The following is a 23,053-nucleotide window of genomic DNA, read 5'->3' as shown; positions in this document are numbered from 1 at the left end:
TTTGCAAATAGTATTTTAATGCTAAAATGATATGGCATATAATTGTCAATTAATAAGAATGCCTTACTGAAAGATTAAATATATACATTGAAGATATCAGTGACTGTCATAATAACTGTACTCATTCTGAAATTATTTGGTTGCTATCCTCTTACATATGAAGTCTACAAAACAATTTCATTGCTATATAAATTTCAAAAATGTGTTTATGTAAGCTGTATACACACATTTAATCTTTCTTAAAAATCTATTTGCTTTTTCTTTTAGAAAGTGATGGAATAAACAACACATTCCTTTGGATGAATTATACAGCACATGAACTGCCAATTATTCTTTGTGCAGGAATAAGAAAAACCCTTCACTTTCATTTATTACGTATCAGCTTGATAACAAAAAACTTCTGAATGGCTCATGGTCACAGCAAACCATTAATTGAATGGGATCAGCACTTCTCCTACTAAATTATCTGAAGTCAAGGATTTGGAAAAGAGATTTTTGCAGCAATGACCCATTTACAAGCTGGACTTAGTCCAGAGACTATAGAGAAAGCCCGCCTGGAACTGAATGAAAACCCAGACATTTTGCACCAGGATATCCAGCAAGTCAGGGACATGATCATCACAAGGCCTGACATCGGGTTTTTACGTACAGATGATGCCTTCATCTTGAGATTTCTCCGAGCCAGGAAGTTTCACCAAATGGAGGCCTTCAGACTGCTGGCTCAGTACTTCCAGTACCGCCAATTAAATTTGGATATGTTCAAAAATTTCAAGGCTGATGATCCAGGAATCAAACGGGCTCTGACTGATGGGTTCCCAGGAGTACTGGAAAATCGTGACCACTGTGGCAGGAAGATTCTTCTGCTTTTTGCAGCCAACTGGGATCAGAGTAGGTAAATGTAGATAGTGTCCTTATCTTTTTGCATACATTTACACTCAACTCATATATGAATGTTTGTGATCATATTTAAAGAAAGGTCATTTTTTGTAAAAGATTTTGTAACCATCAGTCCAATTCACTACAACTTTTGTCCAATCTGATCACCTCTCATTCTTCAGATTTAACACCATTAAGAAAAGGGTATATCAGGGTATCAAATAAATAGTTTGTGGGGTTTTTTTTGTTGTTGTTCTGTTTGTTTTTTTCCACAAATGTTTTAAGCAGATAGTGTTGGCTTGTTATAAATACATTAATGCCTATTATAAATTTGATTCAGTAATATCATAGATTAGTTTAACAGGTTGTCAGAAAAGAAAACATACTCATAGCTGTTCTGACCATATTTATCCTATCTCCAGACTTATTCACAGATGATTTTTTTGTTTTAATCATGGCCTATGTTATATCTCCAAACTGCATCATCATATCTACATACTTTGGCTAGTTTATACAGTTAATCTGGCTAGTTAATCTGATAAATAAAAGATTCATGCAAAGCGTATCTTCTGTTCAGGTCATTTATTTACAGAATACAAGCAAATATATCTACCAGCCATTATTATAAAATGATGTTCTTAAATGTTGACATGATTAGCCATTTTTCACCACCTATTTGAAGTGATATAAATACAAAGAAAAGTGCAATATCCTCCAAATAATCATGTTTGCATTGTCCTCTTTGTCAGAAGTTATTTCATTCCATTTTCCATGCCATCAGGGTAGAATGGAGAAGTTTAATCAGCTGTTATGATTTCTACGTCTAGTGCTACATCTGCTGATTTTTTCATAAAAATCACACCAAATAACTAAATTTGATTCAAGATTTGAGCATCAAAAATTCTGAAGATTTCCAGGCAAGAGTTTGTCTTGGCAGAGTCCTAAGCTGTTCACCACTGTGTCTTTCATCCTTAGAAGTTAATAGATTAAAGCTTTGCATTTATGCTACAGAAACTACTAGAGATCAGTACATGCGTGTCTGCATTCCTTGTTTTCTGAGAAAATCTTTCATCTCCTTGAGCAAAAAAGTGTTCAGAAGTGGTTCTAATTTTCTTTTCATGCACAGATATAGTAAAAAGATGTACAGAAATATAGTCTTGCATGAAGAAAAATATTTGGTGAAATCCAGATATAAAGCTGGTGATAGATAAGAGTGTTACTGAGTACAATGGGGCCAGAGTTTATCTCCTGACTTTCTGAACCATGAACTTCACTTCATTCCAACCATAGCACCCTTCCTTTAGCAATTGGGCTAGAAAGAAAGATCAATAAGTAGGTATCTTGCAGTAATAGAAAGCATCAGTTTTATTGGACAGTTTTGTGGTTCTGCTGGTTGCATTAAGGGATTTAGGTATTACATAGAGCTGGGTTCAGATCTGTGATTTCTCAACAGAATGAATCCATATGATTAATCTCATGCGTCAGAACCTGTCCTAGGAAAGTTGAGAATGCTGTTGTCTTCCAAGCAACTTCCAGCTGCTTGTACTGTGTTAATTTAAAGGGACCACCATGTTTTCAAATTAATGTCCTAAATATGTCATCTTTTAACCTACTTTTGAATTCACTGAGAATACTGCTGCATTTTTGGGAAGTTGCTCTCAGGCAACAAGATAGTACCTTATCTCCTCTACAGTAATGGTCTTGTGTTCAATTTGACCATGGTATAACAGCTAAGCTCCTTTTCCTCGAGGGAGATCATTGTATTGTTCACAGGGTGAGAAAATATTTGTGGGAAGTCAACACAGCAAAGATAATGTTCTGTAAAGTACCACACTAGTTTAACAATTTGCAGTATATTCGTGCTGCCAAAGGTTAAACAGATAGAATTTATGTTCTCTCAGAATTAGAAATATTTTCCAGGCTGCTTATATTCTGCATCATTCTTCTGTACACATCCTATCATCTTAGCACTGTTGCTTATGTGCAGATGAAGAGATTATAAACTTTTGTAGAGAATACATCATGTGGTAATACAATGTCACGTTTCTCTTTGGTAGTTCTCTCCTTTTAGATACAAAATCACCAGTTTTCTTATCTACTTAGTCACATCATGAGCTCATGTTCAGCTCAAATTTGCTCCAAGACACTGTTTCCCAAAATAAAAAAAAGACTGGTAAATGTGTCATACATTCTCATCTACAATGGGGGCACAGTCTAGCATGTGATTCACACTCTTCTGCAGAGCTAAACTTGTTCTCCTCCTTGATTATTGTTGCATGTTTTTTGTGACATCCACAACGTTCACTAGCAATAATTTCATTTTTGCTTCTACATCGCTGAAAAAATTAGTGGTTATTGTTTTGACTATAACCTCCTCGATGGCTAGGAAAAAAACACTAGGATTGATAATTCTTATCCATAGACCACTACCTGCAACCTACCATTATGCCAGGCTTTCTTTCATTTAGCATGTGCTGCACTGGTTTTGTATTGCTCCTTTTTTTTTTTTAAGAAAGATTTCTCAAAGACAATGTCTTCACTTTCTCTCTAAGACCCACGTAGTAACTTCTGCATCTGTTCTTTCATGTTAAAATATGTTACAGAATGAAAGACTTCAGTGATGTAGAATAAATGCAAATTATCAGATGGATAGAAATGAAGGATCAGATTAATTTCACTTTGAGGGAGAGGAAAAATGTTGAGAAGTGTTACTGTATATGAGTGAATCCTTGCAGGGGAGAACCATCATTTACTTTGTTCAGAGGTGCAAAATAATCTAACTGCAAGGTGTGAACTCACCCAGAACTCATTTACACTTCACATATATCACGTCTTATAGAGAAAGCTATTTGTAAACAGAAATCATGAAGTATTAAAGATAGGTATATAAGTCAAATCAGAAACTTGTTTGATGGACTAGCTTACAATATGAAAATTCAGTTTGTAAAACAAGTACATATGTACATGCATGTAGATTTGATGGGACTTGAACAAGAATTTCTCATAAATGCATATGCCACATTCCAGATTGCAAATGTTCCTTCTCACAGCTTCTCATTTCTTCAGTCTCACCAAAACTAAGTCCTCACCTCCATGATGCACCTTGTGTAAAACTGAACCTTTTAAAGAAGCCAGATAAAAACATGTTTTCATCTGTTAGATTGAGGAAACGCTTCTCTAGCAACCACAACTGTTCCTAGGTTGGCTGCTGCCATTTGGTATACCTTGCTCACACACCTGAGAAATGGTGGCTTTAGGTGAACAATTCAGCAGCAGACATTCGTTGATATTCCAAGTAAAGATATTTCCTTCAAGGTTTTTCAGATAGAGTAAAATTTAGTTTTGTATAAAGAGCCAGCGTGATGGCTATCTCTATTCATGATATGAGTTACATATTGACCCTTTGCAAGTAGTGCCTTGGGGCAAATGGCTGCAAGAGTGCCCACTGTCTTTTACAGAAAATGGTAATGAATTCTTTTTTTTCATAGCTGGACTGTCAAGTCTTAGATGCTGTCAAATAGCTTCAAATATTCTGTATGGAAGCCAGAAGGGAAAATTGCTTTGTTTATAGCATACATTTCCAAGTCAGCTGCTAGCCATAAATTCTCTTTTATTAACCAAGAAGTCCCAAATGCAAGATACCTACCATTCTGTAGAAAAGTGTATTGAGATAGGCTGAAGGGCAAGGAAATATTCTGACATAGTGGTAAACCAACAGCTATAAATATTTTAGAGGATTATGACAGAAAAGATGACATCCTTGTTGAGAATGTTCATAAATGGTGTAGCTGCAAGGACATTATCATCAGCAGATCCTGTTTGAATGAATGAATGTCTCTGAGGCTCATCATTCCAATATATTTCAAGGATAATCTCAGGTACTTACTAGAATATGATGGAATAAACATCTTTTGAGACTGATTTATGGTCACAGACAAACTGTGGCAATAACTCAGCCTCATAGCTGTTTATTATGAGAGAATGCTGCTGAAATATGATCAGCCCTAACACCAGAATAAGTTTTACATAGCATGTTTTTGTGTTTGGTTAGGGGATGCTGATTTTGTATTGTGAGATGCTTACACTAATGCAATCTGAGGTCATCATTCAAATGTCACAGTGACCAACAAATTGCCTGGAAATGCAATATATTAAAAATAATTCATGTTACATTACTATATTACTAAGCTTGTCTGAAATGGTAGCAGAATTTGGGGTAATAGAGAAAGGAGTTATAAGCAGAATACTAATTTCAAGGAGCAATGAATGCACAAATTAAACGCTGTACAAAGTAGAACACGACAAGCTCTGCCATGAAATGTTTTAATTTACTCCAAGTCAGAAACTTAATTCAGTTAGTACAGTTTATTGTAGAAGCTGAGTTTGGGAAAGCAGTTTGTGAGAGACAGAGGGATGACATACAAAAATGACGATCCTGGATAGGGCTAAGAAGGAAATCAAAGAAGAGAGAGAAAATGTCTTAAAAAGGAAGAAAAACAACAGCTGGGAAAGTTACAAGACATATGTTGAAGAATGAGACAAGCCTGACTGAAAGGAATAAAACCAGTGGAATGAGTTAGGGCAATCTGACACAAACTGAGAAGAGAGAACTGTGAATGGTGTGGGGATGAGGACTGATTGAAGAGCACTGGTTCCAGCGAGTGACTCAGACAATTGTAGATGGTCTAAGGGATAACAAAAGGAAATGAAGCACCAGCTGGAAGATTGCTCTGTGCCACTTCCTTCTACAAAGAAAACCAACCTAATCTCCCAGCTTTATAAGCCACAGAAGACAGATGATCAAGAAATAATACACACAAACACACATACAACAAAAATGTGCATACAAACAATTCTCTCTTCCCTGGCTATCTGAGAAGAATAAAATTTTGTGTGAGGGTTTATGCCTGGGTGGCAGAAAAGAGAAACTTCAGACCGTTGTGACAGGGAGGATTCTGGATACCTTGTCTCTAGAAAATGATTCATGTTGCTGTGTGAGCCATATATGTCATCCATACAGCTTTCTCTAGATAATGATTTATTTTAGCTTCTTTCCTATGAACTCAGAGCCCCTGTATCAATTGCATTTTACATTAAAATAATCACTTTTTTCACCACAACCTGGTAGGTACTAAGCAAGCATCTTACACTTTCAGCAGCTTCAATGCAGCCCTGGGGATGCTTGGGAATTGCTGATGCTAGTCTGTGCAACTCTAGAGGAATTACAGTGGATAACATGAATTCAGTCAGGATGTGCATGAGGGTATGGGGCTGTAGGGAATGCTGAGCAGTACATGAGGGTAAATCATGCCCCACCACCATATTTGCCATGTTTAAGGTTTTTGTCTGCCTTGGAGGATGTGGAAGATGTCAGATCCTGAAGCTGCATTGGTATGTGTGCCCTGCCCATGCTTAGTTGGGACACTCTCGATTATTTCATGAAATAAGTGCCTGCCACAGGCATCCAAAAATCTAACAGACTGAAGAAAGGTGGAGACTGAGATGAAAGATGCAGGATATTGAATCACAGAATCATAGAACAGTATAAGCACAGATTATCCTGAGTTGGAAAATTCCCACAATGATCCTTGAGTCCAAATCAGGGCTCCAAACAGAACCACCCAAAATTCAAGCCCTCTGTCTGAGAGCATTATTCAAACACTCCTTGAACTCTGGCAGTTTGCAGCAATGACCACTGCCCTTTGGAGCTCATTGCAGTGCCCAGCCACTCTCTGGTGAGGAACCTTTCCTTGATATCCAACCTGGCCCTCTCCTGACTCAGCTCTATGTCATTCTCTCAGGTTAAATGGATTAAAGCCATTCCGATAAATCAGCTTAAAACTCTAATTGCTAAAACTCTTCAGTGCAAGATATTTTGCTTCTTTTTACATGGTTAAGCTGATAAAGCGGATGGAGTGGTGTAATTAATCTGCCAGGACAGGAGGCATGATGGCTAAAGAAAAGAAAATGGAATCATTCCATGAGGAAAATGAAAGTCTTGTCTTCAGTTCTGCTTGAACTCACTCACACAGTTGCTGATTTTAATAAGTGCAACAACTATAGAGAAAATAAAACGCTGCTATACCTTGCTCCCAGGCCATGATACTTGAAGCTCTGGAAACATCTTGAAGTTTCCGTGTGTTGTGGGGGACAGAGGGCAGAAGAAGCTAGTTAGTCTCCTGCTGGAACTATTTTCTCTGTAACTGCCTATTTTCTGTTCATGCTGAGCAAACTTGCATCAACAAAAACTCATTTTTAAGAGAAAGGTAAAATGTAAGTATCTTTTTTCAGAACTTTTTCTCAAAAGATGCAATTACTTTTTCACTACAAACATGCAGTGGACAACAGGTCTGTGTACACATTAACATATAGGGTGCCAGTTATCTTGCATTCACGTGGTTTAAATCACAGCATCAAGCAGTGTTACATTGCTACAGAGATCAACAACAATCTATTTGAAAAATGGATGTGGGTAAAATGCATAATAATCCATGAACATCTTCAGAGAACTGAAATTCAGGATTTGAATGAAATTAGAAAATTCTATACTATTGATTTACATGTAATCCTAAGTAAAACTGTTTATTTAAAATGTTTTTTCTTTGAATTTTAACATTAACTTGATTTTATGAAATATCAAGATGAAAAATAATTCCTTGATGTCCATGGCAGAAGTTCAATGGTGGCAAGTGAAAGAGCTGCTATGTTTTTGAAGAAACAAGTGAACAGATGCCAGAATAATTCAAAAGTGCAGAAGAGCATGGAGCAGGAGCAGTCAGGCTGACTGAACAGCACACACTTCAGGGCCTACACCTCTCTATGCATACCGCTCTCTCTTTGTAGAGGCTTTATCTGAACATGATGGGAGATGTTCTCTAATTTATGGAGGTTCTTGGACACCTAGCCTGGACCACTGTCAGCTTGGTCAAAAATCCCAGTCTTATATGTTAAATATGCACACATAATCTATAGGGTGTATATGGTGCCTATACTCTGAGTGCTGGGATGTGTATTAACATACTGCATTGCTTATCTATAAGTTCTATCTATAATTCGCCAGGAAATTCCACACCTGAAGCTTACCTTACCTAGAGAATCTCCATCCTTCCCTATTATCTTGGACCTGTGATCCTCCAAGCTGTTGAAGCTTTGTGAGGTTCTGAACAAGAATGTATTGCCTTGTTTTCGCAGGGGTGGTCCTACCCTCTGTTGTGCAAGTACAAAAATAGAAGTATATGGAAAGAGAAAAGACTGCTAAAAAATTCTGCTTTCAAATGCACTACAAAATTCATTTGAAAACTGCAATAATAAAAGAGGAAGAATAAACTCTCACCTAGGGAGAGACAGCAGAAAATCATTCCACTTGTTCAGTATTCATTTATATATAAAGCCACTTTTAGTTGGCTACTGCAATCTAATTTCAGTTTCACTCTGATAAAGCTTTAAATTCTGTTTTAATACAAGAGAACTTTGCAAGTCTGGGAAAAGGGGCAACTTGTATACAGTGCAGCTGCTTTTTTTTCTTTTTTTCTTTTTTCTTTTTTTTTTTTTTTTTTGGCCCAGCATCTTATTATTCTCTGTTAAAATACATGCACAGGTACATGTGGACTAGAGGGAATGGCCTGCAGTTGCACTTGGGGAGATTCAGGTTGGACATTAAGAAATACTACTTTTCCTAAAGAGTGGTCAGGCAGTGGAAAGGGCTGCCCGGGGAGGTGGTTAAGTCACCAAACTTGGAAGTGTTCAAGGAACATTTAGACGTTGTGTTGAGGGTCAAGGTTTAGTGAGAACTATTGGTGATTGTTTGATGGTTGGACTGGATGATCTTGTAGATCTTTTCCAACCTTGGTGATTCTATGTGCATTCACTTCCTTTCAGAGAATGTTTTATAAAACTCATTTTTTTTAAGTTCATCATAACATGGAAGATTAACATAAAAAAAAAAAATAAATAAATAATAAAAAAAAGCATGTCAGATGTAGACTGTGTTAAAGGCCAGCAAGCCTTCTAAGACATCAGACATACCTGTTGTTACTAGTTTAATTGTGGCTCTACTGAGATCTCTCACCTCTTGGTTTGTTAAAAAAGGTGTCCATGGTCAATTAATGGAGATAATACTGACTACACAGGAAAAGATTTTGAGGGAAATTTTGGACTACAAATGGAACAGTTCAGCAAGGTAATGCCACTGAGAAAGAAGTTTATTAGCTGGAAAGCTGTCTGCAGGACACCAGCAGCCATTCAACATTACTCCCCTCAACAGAACTGCAATCAAAGTACTGGCACAATGTGCAATAAGAGCTAAACCAGGAAATGAATAATAGAACAAGAAATCTGGAAAATAGGACAATGGAGGAACAGCTAAAGGCAGTGAGAAGAAATGGGATGAAATCTTCCCTTTATAAATACACGTTTACCTTAGTGAAAGGTGGTAGTGGCAAGCTATTGACCATCTCATTAGGAATGCAGAACAAAAGCAAATTAAGTAATCTTCAGAAAACCAGAACAAGATCTCTGAAGATTAGCAAACATTGTGCGGTGATTAAAATGCTTCAGGACTTGAATAAGTAATTGAGGCAGCCTGTGAACTTTTTATTACTGGATTTTTTACTGAAGAAGTCAGACAAATCCGGACTATTTCTGATGACGCATTGTAGGACATGTACGAGATGCTGTCAGATCACTTTTTATCCCTTCTTTCTAGGATTAATTTGCTTTTGGAAAAAGCCTCTGAAGAGGATAAACTCTGAAGACGCTTTAAGCTATCTTGCAGTTTAAGAACATAAAGATTATATCAGTAAGCTGTAGTATATAAAGTACAATGGTCTATCATATATAAAAGATGTTGTGTAAAAGCAATTTTTCCCTTCTGTGATTCTGAGTACATGCTGGGTGTTTTATGCCTCTGTTATACTTGAAAATGGATGTTTTTGTTGTTTAATAATGTTCCAGTGTCAATATTTCTTATGACGGAGCTGTGCCTCCCATTCTTGGTACACTATAGGAAACAGAATGGCTGCAGAGCTCCAGCTGTATATGTTGGAGTCCTCTTGCTGGATTAGAAACTGTTTGAAATCACTAAGTAATGTGAGTATTCTACTTCTGTATCAAGGTTGCTGTGCCTAAATCTAGAAATAGTCATCCAATAGGGGTTTCCTGTCATGACTGCAGTAAAAGAAGTTCTAAGAATTAAGGAATCTATCAGTGAGCAAGTAGTCTGCCAGGAAGAATATGCAGATGAGGTTAGGGAGACTGGGACTTTCATATGACTGTTTTACTTTTGAAGGTACTGGGATTTTCCATGGGCATTTCTGAAGAACTGAGTTTGGCTGTTGCATGAAACATTTCGTGCAGCCATTGTGGTGGCTACATGTTCATGGATAGGATGCTCCAGCCAACATAAGAACCCCACAGCCTGTTCTGTTGGATGCCACTGAGCAGCACAAAGAGAATTTTCAGAGCTTTTTTCTGGACCTACTGCATTCCTACAGCCAAACTCACTTAACTACTGCAGAGCTGCCTTCATCTTAACTGTGAACTACATTGAGGAATGTTTCTAGCATAGATGAGTATGTAGTCTCTGAGATCTTAAATATGCCTCTTGAATACTTCCGGAACACAACAGAAATACTTTCAGACCTACCGCACCAGAAATGCTTTCTTAATGGAGTGGGTTTGAACTTTAAGGAGTTTAATATGCTGTCTCAGTCAACTGTACCAGAACCAGTGAGAGACAAGATTTGAATAGCAAAGGTTAAATTAACATAGAAGGTAACCTACAGACAATTGTCAAATGTGATAAAATGCAAGCAGTTACATGCACAGACTTTTAATATAGCTGCACCAAAGCTCTTGTTTGGTCATCATGCACCATGGCTGTTGAGCTGGGTGAGTGCTTATGGCATGACGTATTTAAAAAGAAATTGAATTACTACTGGTCAATTTGTGCTCACTTGAAACCAAATCAGTCTTGCATGTGAATCTGTGCTTTTTTTTTTTTTGCTGTCAGGTCCTTAGAAAATCAACACAGAGAAGAGAAAAGCAGCACTGACTTCCTTCCTTAAATGAAGAAGGGATCTCCCTGAGGGCTGGAAACAGCGGGGAACCACAGGGACTCAGGTCAGGGCCTGGCTGCTCATCCGGTCCCACTGCCCCACCAGGAACTGGGCATTAGGCATCTCCCTAGGGACAGGACAAGGTTGGACGCAGCTCGGGGAGCTGGTGAAGGAAACTGGGGTCAGATATGTCTTAGAAGGGATGGGCAGGGCTATAGGGATTGGTCAAAGCCAAGATCAGGTGGGAAGATAACCTCCAGGTGAGGCTATGGACAATCAGAGTCCATGCCACGCATAGTATGTGACACAGCTCAGGTGAGACCAAGGGCAAGAGGCTGAATTTAAAGCAGCACTTCTAAGGCCTCTTCCAAATCCCTCTCTGTCAAAGCTCTATCCCATCAGACAGCCTATAGCTGGCTGCATCCCAGTCAAGGAATGCATTCTGGGCCTGATGGAGAGAATTCCAGGGAGGGAAGGTCAAACACCTAATTGGTGACATGGAAGAAATAGCGTTTCCAATGGGTCACACTACTTCCTTAATCATGATTCCAGAAAGATACAGAAGGAAACTGGAACTAGCTCCAAACTGCAGACAGACTTCAGGTCAGATGCAGCTCTTACACCATGGAGAATAGGACAAACCATTTGGCTGCTTTTTTCTCACTGAAGAAACTCTCCTTCTCCCAATGACATGGTGGAAAATAAATCTTATGGCTACTGCCTAAACTTGGCCAAAGCTGTGTATAAATGTCTGCAGTTGCTTCCTTGTGAGCAAGACAGGATAACAGGAGAAAAAACAACCAAACAACAACAACAACAACAAAAAAAAAAACATCAGGAGAAATGGAAATAATCATACTAGAAGTCAGCCAAGGCTTCAGGACCAAATCTGCAGTCACTGGTGGTCATTTTTACTAGTCCTATCCTTTCTTTGGTCACTCTCTTATTTGAAGTGCTGAGACAAAATAGGACTTGCTGCAGTCAGAAGTAAGTGAACTGAGTGAATAAGAGCAATTTCAGATGAATTGCCTCTTAAATCAGCTCTATTACCACAAAACAGGTGTGACTTATAGTTATGTCCTCCATGGGAATGGGGGACTGGGACAGAACAGAAATGAAGGACTGTGGCCAGGCAGAGGGGAGGAAGGCTTTCATCAATGCCCTTCTTACAAAAGGGCCCATCTTGCCTTGTTCTTCCAGCAGTGTATTGTGCCATAAAGTTTTTGGTTTTTCTTCTTTTCTTTTTTTTTTTTCTTTTCTTTTTTTTTTCCTGGATGTAAAATGGCCTGAGTCATGCCTTTAATCCTACTGTAGGGCCATCAGTAAAACTTGTGCACATGACTAGGTCAGAATAGGTGAATTTAAATACTAATTTCTGACTTTAACTTTCATGAAAATGAGTTAGAAAAATGCATGGTTGACCTATTTATTTTTCCACACAAAACACGTATATTAAAGGGTTCATGCATTCCCAAACAGTGAAAAGACAAACAATTTTTATAATACCTGATTCAGCAACAAATATACAAACATATATGTGAGCAATTTCAATGAATTCAACTATGGAAATAAAATGCAGCACTGAGACTATTCATGTTCTTTATATTAGATATTTGCTTGCATACCTCATAGGTTAATATACTGCTTCTGCAGAAAAGAAAGCCGAGCATTTACTTGACTGTTCAGCAATGTAGCTAATACTAACATTGCTGGATGTAGCTCTGGGTGGCCTGGTCTAGTGGTTGGTGACCCGGCACATAGCAGGGGGATTGAAACTAGGTGATCATTGTGGTCCTTTTCAACCCAGGCCATTCCATGATTCTGTAATTCTATGACTGCAAAATATCAGCCAAAGCTGAATGAGCTGAATAATGGAAGAATGTTGATTTCTGACAGATTAGGGGAAAAAAGAACCAAAAACACAGAGCAACTCAAAGCACTCTACTTTGTGTGCATATGTGGTTTTTTATTTTGGTTTAGTTTAAAATTGTTCATTTTTTCTTTTCCAAGCAAAACAAACCACAGCACACTGGGTTCATTTTGCAGAGGCTTCATCACTTGTACTTTGTCTATGATATTGCAGTAGGATTTTTTTAGTTGCATTTTCGAAAAGTCGAATGATTGGCTAAAGAGATATATGTACTCCAGCTGCCTTAAAACAAATGAATTCTGCTGCTGTTAAGACTGTGATTAGATCTATAAGAATGATTCTTTTCTGACTAATTTCCCACTTCAAAAACTGGGATGTGGTTGGCAAGCCACTCTCCATCATCCTTCAACAGTCTTGCATAAAAAGGAATGTGCTGGTGAATTGGAGACTGGCAAAAATGATGTCCATCTTAAAAAAAAAAGCGGAAAGATGATCCTGGTAGCTACAAACCTATCAGCCTCACCTCTGTGCCAGGGAAGGTTATGGAACAGATAATCCTGGGAGCCATCATAAGCCAGTTAAAAGTCAATGGCGGAATCAGGCCCAGCTGGAAAGCTGCCTGATGGAAAGGGACCTCGGCGTACTGATGGACGGTTGGATGAATATGAGCCAGCAGTGTGCCCAGGTGGCAAAGAAGGCCAATGGCATCCCGGCTTGTATCAGGAATGGTGAGGTGAGCAGGACTGGGAAGTCATCCTGCCCCTGTACTCGGCACTGGTGAGGCCTCACCTTGAGTACTGTGTTCAGTTTTGAGCACCTCAGTACAGAAGGGACATTGAGGTGCTGGAGCAGGTCCAAAAAACACAACAAGGTGGTGAAGGGCTTGGAGAATATGGCCTACGAGCAGAGACTGAAGGAACTGGGGCTGTTCAGTCTGGGGAAAAGGAGGCTGAGGGGAGACCTTACTGCTCTCTTCCAATATCTGAAAGGTGCTTACAGTGAGAGCGGGGTTGGTCTCTTCTCACTGGTGACAGGTGACAGGACAAGGGGAAATGGCCTCAAGTTGCACCAAAGGAGGTTTAGGTTTGATATCAGGAAACACTTCTTTACAGAAAGGGTTGTTAAGCACTGGAATAGGATCCCCAGGGAGGTGGCTGAGTCACCATCCCAGGATGTGTTTAAAAACCATTTGGATGTGGTTCTCAGGGACATGATTTAGCAGACGGTTGTTAGTTAGGGTAGTTTGGTTAGGTTGTGGCTGGACTCAGTGATCTTTAAGGTATTTTCCAACCCAAGAATTTCTATGATTCTATGACTCTATGGTTCTATAATGACAGGAAAAAAATGTCACCTGATGTAGATGTAATTTATTAACAAACCCTGCAATTTTTTTATAGTATGAAATTGCAGCTCCAGTATATTACATTTTCCAATTATCAGTTATGGTGCAAATATGTACAGTGCCATATCCTGAAAAGTAGGCTTTGCACATTTTAAAAATAGACTTCAAGTTGCATTTCTTCCAGTGAAACAGAGTATGTTAATGGCAACACCCACTCCCTGACTTTCTTAACATCGAGATGACAACCCATTAGATCTCTAGGAAGACTAATGGTGACTTTCTATTTTTATAAGGTTTTGTCTGTATGCTGTTCTTAATGGGAAGGAATAGATGAAAAAATATAATGCGTTTCTTTGGAAACAAGCTTGTTCTGTATGCAACTATTTTTCAGAAAAGAAGCACAGACTAAGGGATGACTTCTTTGTTCAAGATTTCCACACATACCTTTAGTACTAAAATTTTCCTTCTGTATTTTTCTCCAGGCCATGTTACTAGACTTTGCTGTGATGATTCTTTTCCTGTTGTCCATGATTGTTATTCTTCGTGCTTTTAGTAGAAATCCTAGTTGCTTTCACCATCTGGCTCCAGAGATGGCCTCCTTCCAAAGAGAAGTGAGGCAGGACATCAGTGTGAATTTAATTCAAAACCACAAAAAAGTTATCTATCTATTATTTTTTGTATTTGTTACACATTTTGCTGAGTGTGTAATTATTTATAGTGGAACAGTATAAAGAAGTGCTGCAAAAAATTTTCTTTATCCATATGTATTGTATGCTCTATTGTACAGAAGTTGAACAATTTAGGAGATTGCTGATGCCTTCTGTAGCAAGAAATTAATGAAACTTTTCTTTCAGAATCCCCAGTGTTGCAATTAGCACGTGATTCTGTTTCAGTTTAACTGATTTTTAATAGTTTGTAAACAATATATTTTTTTTCACTGGCAAATCTAGAGAAAATCTCATAGTCTGCCAAAATAACATCACATTACTTTTCCAAGGCAAAAACCACACTAATATGTACCCTACAGGGAGGTGCTGGCATGTACTGAAAAAACATGCTGGCATCATGCATAAGAAACATCATAAGACATAAGAAACTCAATCTAGCCTTCCTTTCTCAGTACCAATGCAAGGCTTCATCTCATTTCTAATTTCTTTGAGTTCTCAAATTAAACAACTACTGTACACTGCAGCTATCATTAGGCAACACAAAGACACATTCCATTCCATCCAGGACAATGTCTTTTGGTACTAGATGATGGAATAAGTCAAATCCTGGTAAAATATGCAGGTAAAAATATTGAGTAAATGCTCCAGGTAGATTGTCTTTTTTTTTTTTTTTTTTTTTCTTTTAAAGGGGTAATAATGTACCAAAGCACAGCATTCTGAGTACTAAGTAAGTATAGTACTTAGAAACTATAGAGAACTGATGTGAGTTTTAAATGTGTTTTATTTTTCCTTTTGTGATTATGATATTTGAACTCAAAAATTGACGACAGCCCATTTTTGTCTGCTGATCTTCTACAGTGGTAGAAGAAGATTTTGAGAAAAGATAAAAGCAACTGTGACTGTTCTAATTTTTCTCTGCAAGCTGGAATTTCACATTTTTGTTCTGCAATTACTTCATCTGTTTTGAGAAAGCCAGTCTGAACATAGTTGTGTTTCTAAATGAACTGGGTCAGTCTCATTAGTTTGCACACATTGTTGATTTGGAAAAATGTCCACTAGGCTTGTGGACATTGCATGGTAGAAAGGCCTTCTAAACTCAATTTTTAAATTTTTTTTTTTATTTTCCTTTCTTGAAATTCTCTCGGAAAGCCATATTTTGCATCTTCAAGACCTAAAGAGGTGTCAAAGAAATCCCATATACCCAATGACAGCTCACTTCCTCACTTGTAAAGCAGGATGTGGTTGTGCCCCATTCTGGATTAGAATAATTTTTGTTACACTTATCACTATTACTTTATATAGTGGTAGTAAAATCTACTGGAAAAGATCTTTATCTTCCTTTAGGCTGAACTCTTTTGCTCTATTGCTGTCATTCATACAAATAACACTTCGTAAAAGACCATTAAAGAGCTGAATATACTTGATTTCAGCATTTCCTCTTCAAAAGAAGACATGCCTCACTCACTGGTGTTCTTACAGTAGCAGTTGTCACTCATGCCTTTCATACTGTCTGTATAATTTAATTCAACACCAGCTCCTAAGAATTCTCCTACAACGTGCTGTGATCCAGACTGATATTTTCCACTTTGATTTCTACTTTTTAGTCATAAGATTCATTGGGTTATGTCATCTATTTTCTTGGTTGTCCAACTGAAGAGTTGTGTCAGTAGAATTCAGTTCACCCAGAACAGCTACTGTCAGCTGCTTTTGTCACAGAGGTCTGAATGCCTAGTGAAGTCTGTGACAAATCTGGAGAATATTAGTAAGAAGACACAACTTTTTTTCTAATTCCACTGTAACCTTAAATTTGACTCATCATTCTTGCATCAAGATTTTATATCTTGTTAAAGATTTGATGAAGTCTGGAGTCTTCTACTGCTATGTCTTGTTTATATTTTCAGTGGATTTCTGGAAAAAAATATTCTGTGCTCGTAGGGGGAAATGAAGATTGCTACTAATTTCTTCACTTTCTCCAGTGATTTTCCATGAAGTATGATCCATTCAAAAGTGGCTAGGATGAAAACTGCCTGTTTTTCTTGGTCTTCATGGGATTCTGTATAATCTTCAGCATAACTGTGCAAATCAGTTTTTTTGTGTCTGACAGTGTCACAATCCCAAGCACCTATTTCATTTTTTTCCTAGTCCTTCTCTCCTCACTTGAGCCATGATTGTGATTTTTTTCAATTTTTTCCTTTATCTTTGAGGAGATCTGCAAATAACATTTTTTCTGGACTATCATGAATCTTTATAGCACCTGTTTCGAGTTCCCCAATGATCTTTTCTACATCAATAATATCAAGTTCCTTCATCTTGTCAGCAGTATCGAAGTTGTCTATTGTTCCAGTGGGAAACCTCTTTGATATGTAGCTCTTGACACATCTTTTCAATTTGCTTATAAGAAAATCTCAGAATATTTTCACGTCTGTCTTTTACTGGCCCTCAGGAGCTTCAACTGAAATAATTTATAGCTTTTTGTGATTGACATCTCTTTTGTACATATTTTTAAACTTTGCTACTTTCTTTGCCTAGATTCAGGTACAGCATGAAATAGGTGTATACTTTTTCCTGATTTAATAACCATTGGAAGAGTTTACTAAGACATGCTTGTGTTTCTACTTTTTGCAACTTCTTCTTCCCATTCCTTGACATTTCTCTTAACCAATATCTCTGAAGAGACTCAGTTTTGATTATTTTCATTTGATGATGATGTCCCACATGGCTTCATCAGTCTTTTCTTGCTGTTCTATAGACAGGGCTCCAAGTTTTTTAGTAATATGATTCTTTTACATCATCCTCTATATTATGACACATAAAATGTCATTTTTTTCTGGAGAAGCATTGTTAAGTCTGGAAACTTTAATGTTCCTGATTGTTTTGTTCACAAATTTCTTCCAGTGTGTTTTGTCCTGTAGAGCCAATTCTATTTTCAAAAAGGGACCCACCAACAGAATATTTTTCAAAATATGAGCAGTTCTCTCAGGCAAGTTTTGATTCTCATTTGTCAGGCACTCCAAATTTATACTACCTGTAACTTTAGTGATAGGAAATGGATGTGGACCATCCTTAGACCTTAGGCTTCGTGGGGACTTCAGGTTAGGCACTAGAAGGAGAGAGGTGACTTGGTGCTTTACTTTTGTGTTCATTAGCTTGTAGTGATCAGCTGAAACTTAATTACCTGCAAATTCAAGCACAGAAAAGGATTCTGCTTCTCAGCTGAATAACTAAGCTTTTCAACACAGAGAAGGAAGCAAGTTTGGAATGAACTTTCAGGCATTCTGCTACATTATTCAGAGGTCTCTGGTTTAATGAATACTTTTCACAGAATCACAGAATGGCCAGGGTTGGAAGGGACCTCAAGGATCATGAATCTCCAACCCCCCTGCCACATGCAGGGCCACCAACCTCCCCATTTAATACTACACCAGGCTGCCCAGGGTAGCCAGGGTACCCGTACTCCACAGGTACTCAGTGTTTGAATATGCATAAGCAATAATATAACCTTTGTAATTCTGAACTCAACGCTTTCAGAATGTGTATGCATTTGCAATCAGCGTTATTTGATTTTAACTCTACTGTTTGATCTAGTCCTCATTGAGGTCTGCTGTGACTGCTTGCAAACCAAAGGGCCAATTAAATAATTCTGTTGGAATTGTCTGAGGTAAAGTATGTAAACATGCCATTTAGTTAGCTTATCAAAATTCTTTTGGAGAATTGTAGTATAAAAATATTTTTGTGAATAAAAAAAAAAAGTATATATATTTATATATATGTATGTATATATACTAACAGATATTCCAGTGAATTCTTGTCTTGCATGTAAAAGTGGCCCTGAAATTTCATGTAGATAACAGGATCTGTAAGTGGCAAAAAGATATCCTGCAACAGTAATTTTTCCAGTACAGAATGGTGAAATGAGAAAAAAAAAGAAAAAAAAAATGTTGTAAAAATTAGCAAAAAATGTGGAAAACAACGGGAATAACCTAGAAAAGCAGAATTCATTATGAAGAAAGATAAAACCCAATGAAGTCTAAGTCACTGCAAGAGCATTGGATTTAATATGTGGTCACATCTTGTATGCAGATCCTTCATTCTCTCTTATCTATATGCAGTTTCTTCTGGGTTTTCAATTACTGTTAGCCTTTTAAGAAAAAAAATCAAGTCATTATGGACAGCACAATTAAGAAGTGTACTTACTGTGCAATGGTGGTCAGAAAAGTTAATAAGATGTTAGTCTGAATTAAGAATGAGACAGAGAATAAATAGGAAAAGATAACATTCTTTTATGTATGATATTCCAAACTCACCTTGGATGCTGAATTCAATTTACATTGTATTATCTCAAAACAAGGGAATATAAAAAATGCACCAACCCCCAAAAAAGAGCAGTAGAAGGAATTCATTAGAGTTATGAATGAATGAGGTAATCATATCAGGACAGAACAAAAAGTTCAGGATTATTTAAAATGGAAGGATGCTAAAGAAGTAGTTGAAATACAGGTAGAATTATATAGAGAAAAAATGATTCAATAGACACTTAATCAGTAATGTCATTTGTACCCTCTTATAATAATAGAACAAAGGAGCTGTATAATTTCTTTCTGCAATCAGACAGTAGCTTCATAATGTTCAAAAGAAAGCCCTTTTCTGTAATGAAAAATTAACTTGTGGAACACAACGATGCAAGAAATTGAGCAAATAACATAGTGTAATTCAAGAATGGATTGTAGTGCTGGAGGCAATAAGAGAAGGCTATGCAATCACACAGAATAAACTAAACAGCTCAAGTCACCAATCCTAATGCTTCTAACCACAAGCTATTCATGTGACAGCATTCTTGTTTCATCATTACTACAATTATGCTTTGAAGAAACAGTGTCCTCCCAACACTTGTGAAATCAGAATGATCTGAGACAGTATCTTAAGCTGTAACCATCAGTTTTTTCCCATGTGTTATCTCCTAAATCCCCAGCAGTAGATATCACTAACCTGAAATCAGCACAAATGCACTCTTCTCATGGTCACTCCAGGGGAAATCGTATTTGAGACTATCCATTCACATTACTGCAGTTGCTCTGTAATATTGTTTTTGTGGATATGTTTAAAGGTGGTAATGCAGGACTTCTATTAATTTGCAGAGGATTGTAATATAGTGCCAGTTTTTTACTTAATAAGCAAAGGGAAGAGTGGATGTCACCTCTCATTTTCCTCATGTAGGTCCCTTTGGTAGAAGCTGGTCATGCCAGGGGTCTGAAGAGTTCCATCCACTGCACTCCCAGCCACAAAGTACAGAGGCTATGGAGGTCTCTGTTTCTTAGCTGAGATGCACATAAGAAAGGGTCGTTGTGCAGTCACATTAACATCAGGGACAAAGTACTCATCTGCAAGCGAGCCCACAATATGAATAAGTGTATGTACATAGGAGGAGATTTGGAAGACAGGCTTGGATGCAAAGCATGCATTTCAGGATTTATTGGTTGCTATGGAGTTCAATTGAAGTAGATGTAGGCAAAACACTTGTATATAGAAGAACCTGAGGCAGAAACGTAACATGGTGAATATTTCTGAATCTTTAAGAAAGCCACTAACAGGCAATTTTTGGATGATAAAAGAATAAACTAATGCAGGTTTTTTTTTCCTGAAAGCTTGTCCATTTCTCCATCATTGGCAATGGCAGAGGCGTCCAGCTCGCTCCAAGGATGAATTCAAAGCCAGCCAGATTTCTGTGACTGGCCTCCATTCAGTTATACACTAAGCAGTGAATTTCTAATGCTGTTAAACATAGTACAGGCCTCATCTTAATCTATTTGATTCGTTGCACACAGTACATTGCTGGACTAAGTGTTTCCACAGGAAAAAAAAACATCATTACACTTCTCTATCCAGCCTCTTATCCTGGATATAAAGTTATATGGGAATTTCATTTGTCAGCTCTATCTGTTCACTAAAAAGCAGGAGTTTCACTCAGTAGGAATTTCACATCCACACGTTCTACATCTACCAAAAAAATAAAAAATCTGTTATTTGTTATGACAAAGAAAGTGGTTGTGTCCTACAGTATAAGAAAAAATTCTCATGTTGTATATAGAATTTCTCCTGTTGGGAACCAGGGAATTATTCATATTTTTCGCAGCTAATATTTTCAAATAGCTTTGTATTGTTCTACCGAGAAAGTTACCCATGGCTGGTAAAAATATTTGCTATGAACATTTGCTGTGAATGTAGCCCATTTGCTTTGTAAATCTTTGACAAGTCTTGCTAATTTCTGTGCTCATATACGCTACTCACATCTCACACAGATGAGACAAGTGCTTTTCAGCACATGAGACAGCTGTGAGCTCCTTTGCTCAGCTGTTCATCTTCTCTGGTGCATGATTAGTCAAGTGAGTCACTGAGTTTATTCACGATTCTTCATTTTGCAGTTATTCTTCCTAGTTATTCTCCAGCCAGTGTCTGTTCTGAGTCCTGTACAGCTCATACATAGGCCTTTTTTTTCATCAAAAGGGTGCGAGGTCTTGTTATGAACCAATGCATACACTGACTTCAAAAGCCAACACTGACTAGATTCCAAGGGTTCTTCCATGCATACCATATTTTGCCTGTGTGTGGGAACAATTGAAATTCTTTCTTTCCTTCTCCACCAGCACTGATTCAAGGTCAGGTTGGAACAGGCTGTGAGCACCTGATCTAGCTGCAGGTGCCCCTGTTCACTGCAGGGGAATTGGACAAGATGATATTTAACTGTCCTTTCCAATTCAAATGATTCTATGATATTTAGTGTTGTTCATATCTTCCTTTCTAAATCTTTCTTTATATCTACTTCAGTTTTGGTTAGCTCAGATAATTCGAGGTAATCTGACCGTATTTTTCTGCTCCTTCTTTCCACTACCTCTCATGCTTTTCAATCTCAGTAGAAATACTACTGGCAGCACAGCGACAACTTGTCCCCCAGCTAGAAGCTTGTTTACAGGCTGGTTCAGCACAGTTCCTCAAGTAGCAGGGCAGAGGGACTTCGTGAATCTGCGCCTCTGGAAAAGAGAAACAGGGGACCCCAAAATAATTAAAAACAATGGCAATGATTTGAGGAGAAGCAAACTAATTTACTAAATATGGTATCAGAATGCAAGAACACACTATACAATATAATTAGAATTGAAGCTATTAAATCAAATATAATGTGAGAGAGCATCCAAAAGGTGGATAGGCCTTACCATAACACCGAGGTGAGATGTGCAGTCCAGTTGAGCAGCAGGGAGGAGAGCTTGAGGAAGAAAAGAGAGCGGTCAGATGACCTACCAAGGCATTATATCTGTTCCCCCTGAGCAGAAATGATAACAACACAGTAAAGTCTTCTGCTGTATGTAGTTCTCCTTCTCTTCTGGGCTGGGTACCCAAAACTGGAGAATTAACATTTTAACTCCCAGTGTACTACATGATGTTATGATGTGGAGTACCGATAACCAAAAATCATAAAACCATGACAAAGCTAAGGAGGCATTTCTGCTCTCCACAGGTGATTTATTGTGGAGAGGGAACAAAGCAAGTCATAGTCTTTTACCTGCCTTTTTCCATGTCATTTCTGCAACGTATTAAATGTTATTCTGTCTCTGCTATGGACTTTTTGTGAGGTACACTATGTCTTCTCCTCTTAGTTGTTTAAATAGACTCATTATATCAGTTTTCTATTCCCTTGTCTTTCATCTGCTTATGCTATGCTATGTTTTTGTAAGTTCACTTCTTTATTCAATTGAAAAGGTGGTATATTCTTTAATTTGATATCACAAGTCAGTCTGTAACAAGCAATGAAATTCCCTTTATCTGTATTTACATTTAACTAAGCCACCTTTAAGTATTCTAAATTAAATATTACAGGAAAGAGTCTCATACAACATACTCACTCTGAGACATAAAACTGAGTTTTCTGCAACTGCCAAAAAAATGACATTGATCCAAACTTTGTTAGTTTGCTGCCTTGTGGGACAGTTAGGATTTTTAGTGACAGTTTGTTTTGCTTAATACCAGATATGTATACAAATTGAGAGTAGCCTGGCTGAGAAGGACTTAGCCGTTCTGGGTGATGAAAAACTTAACATGAGCCAGTTGTTGTGCACTTGTAGTCTGGAAGGCCAAAGATATCCATAGAAGAGAAATGGTCAGCAGAGCAAGGGAGGTGACTGTTCCTCTCTATCCAGATCTCATGAGGCCTTATCTGGGCCAAGTCTTGGGCTGCCAGCACAAGAAAGAC

General features: G+C 37.8%; 1 protein-coding gene across 1 annotated transcript in view; it reads left to right on the top strand.

Moving 5' to 3' along the window:
* Positions 1-503: 503 nt before the first annotated feature.
* CLVS1 (clavesin 1) overlaps positions 504-23,053 on the top strand; it is an 83,547-nt gene continuing 60,997 nt past the window's right edge. Inside the window, exon 1 of the mRNA XM_042833266.1 lies at positions 504-892. Within this exon, the coding sequence (XP_042689200.1) occupies positions 504-892 (389 nt within the window). The remainder of the gene's footprint in view (positions 893-23,053) is intronic.

Source organism: Centrocercus urophasianus, unplaced genomic scaffold (genome assembly GCF_019232065.1).
Source record: "Centrocercus urophasianus isolate 14NV4802_14NV808 unplaced genomic scaffold, USGS_Curo_1.0 seq_11, whole genome shotgun sequence".
In the NCBI taxonomy this organism is placed as follows: domain Eukaryota; kingdom Metazoa; phylum Chordata; class Aves; order Galliformes; family Phasianidae; genus Centrocercus; species Centrocercus urophasianus.
The sequence above is the reverse complement of the archived record's forward strand: the minus strand, read 5'-3'. Positions and strand labels throughout refer to the sequence as shown.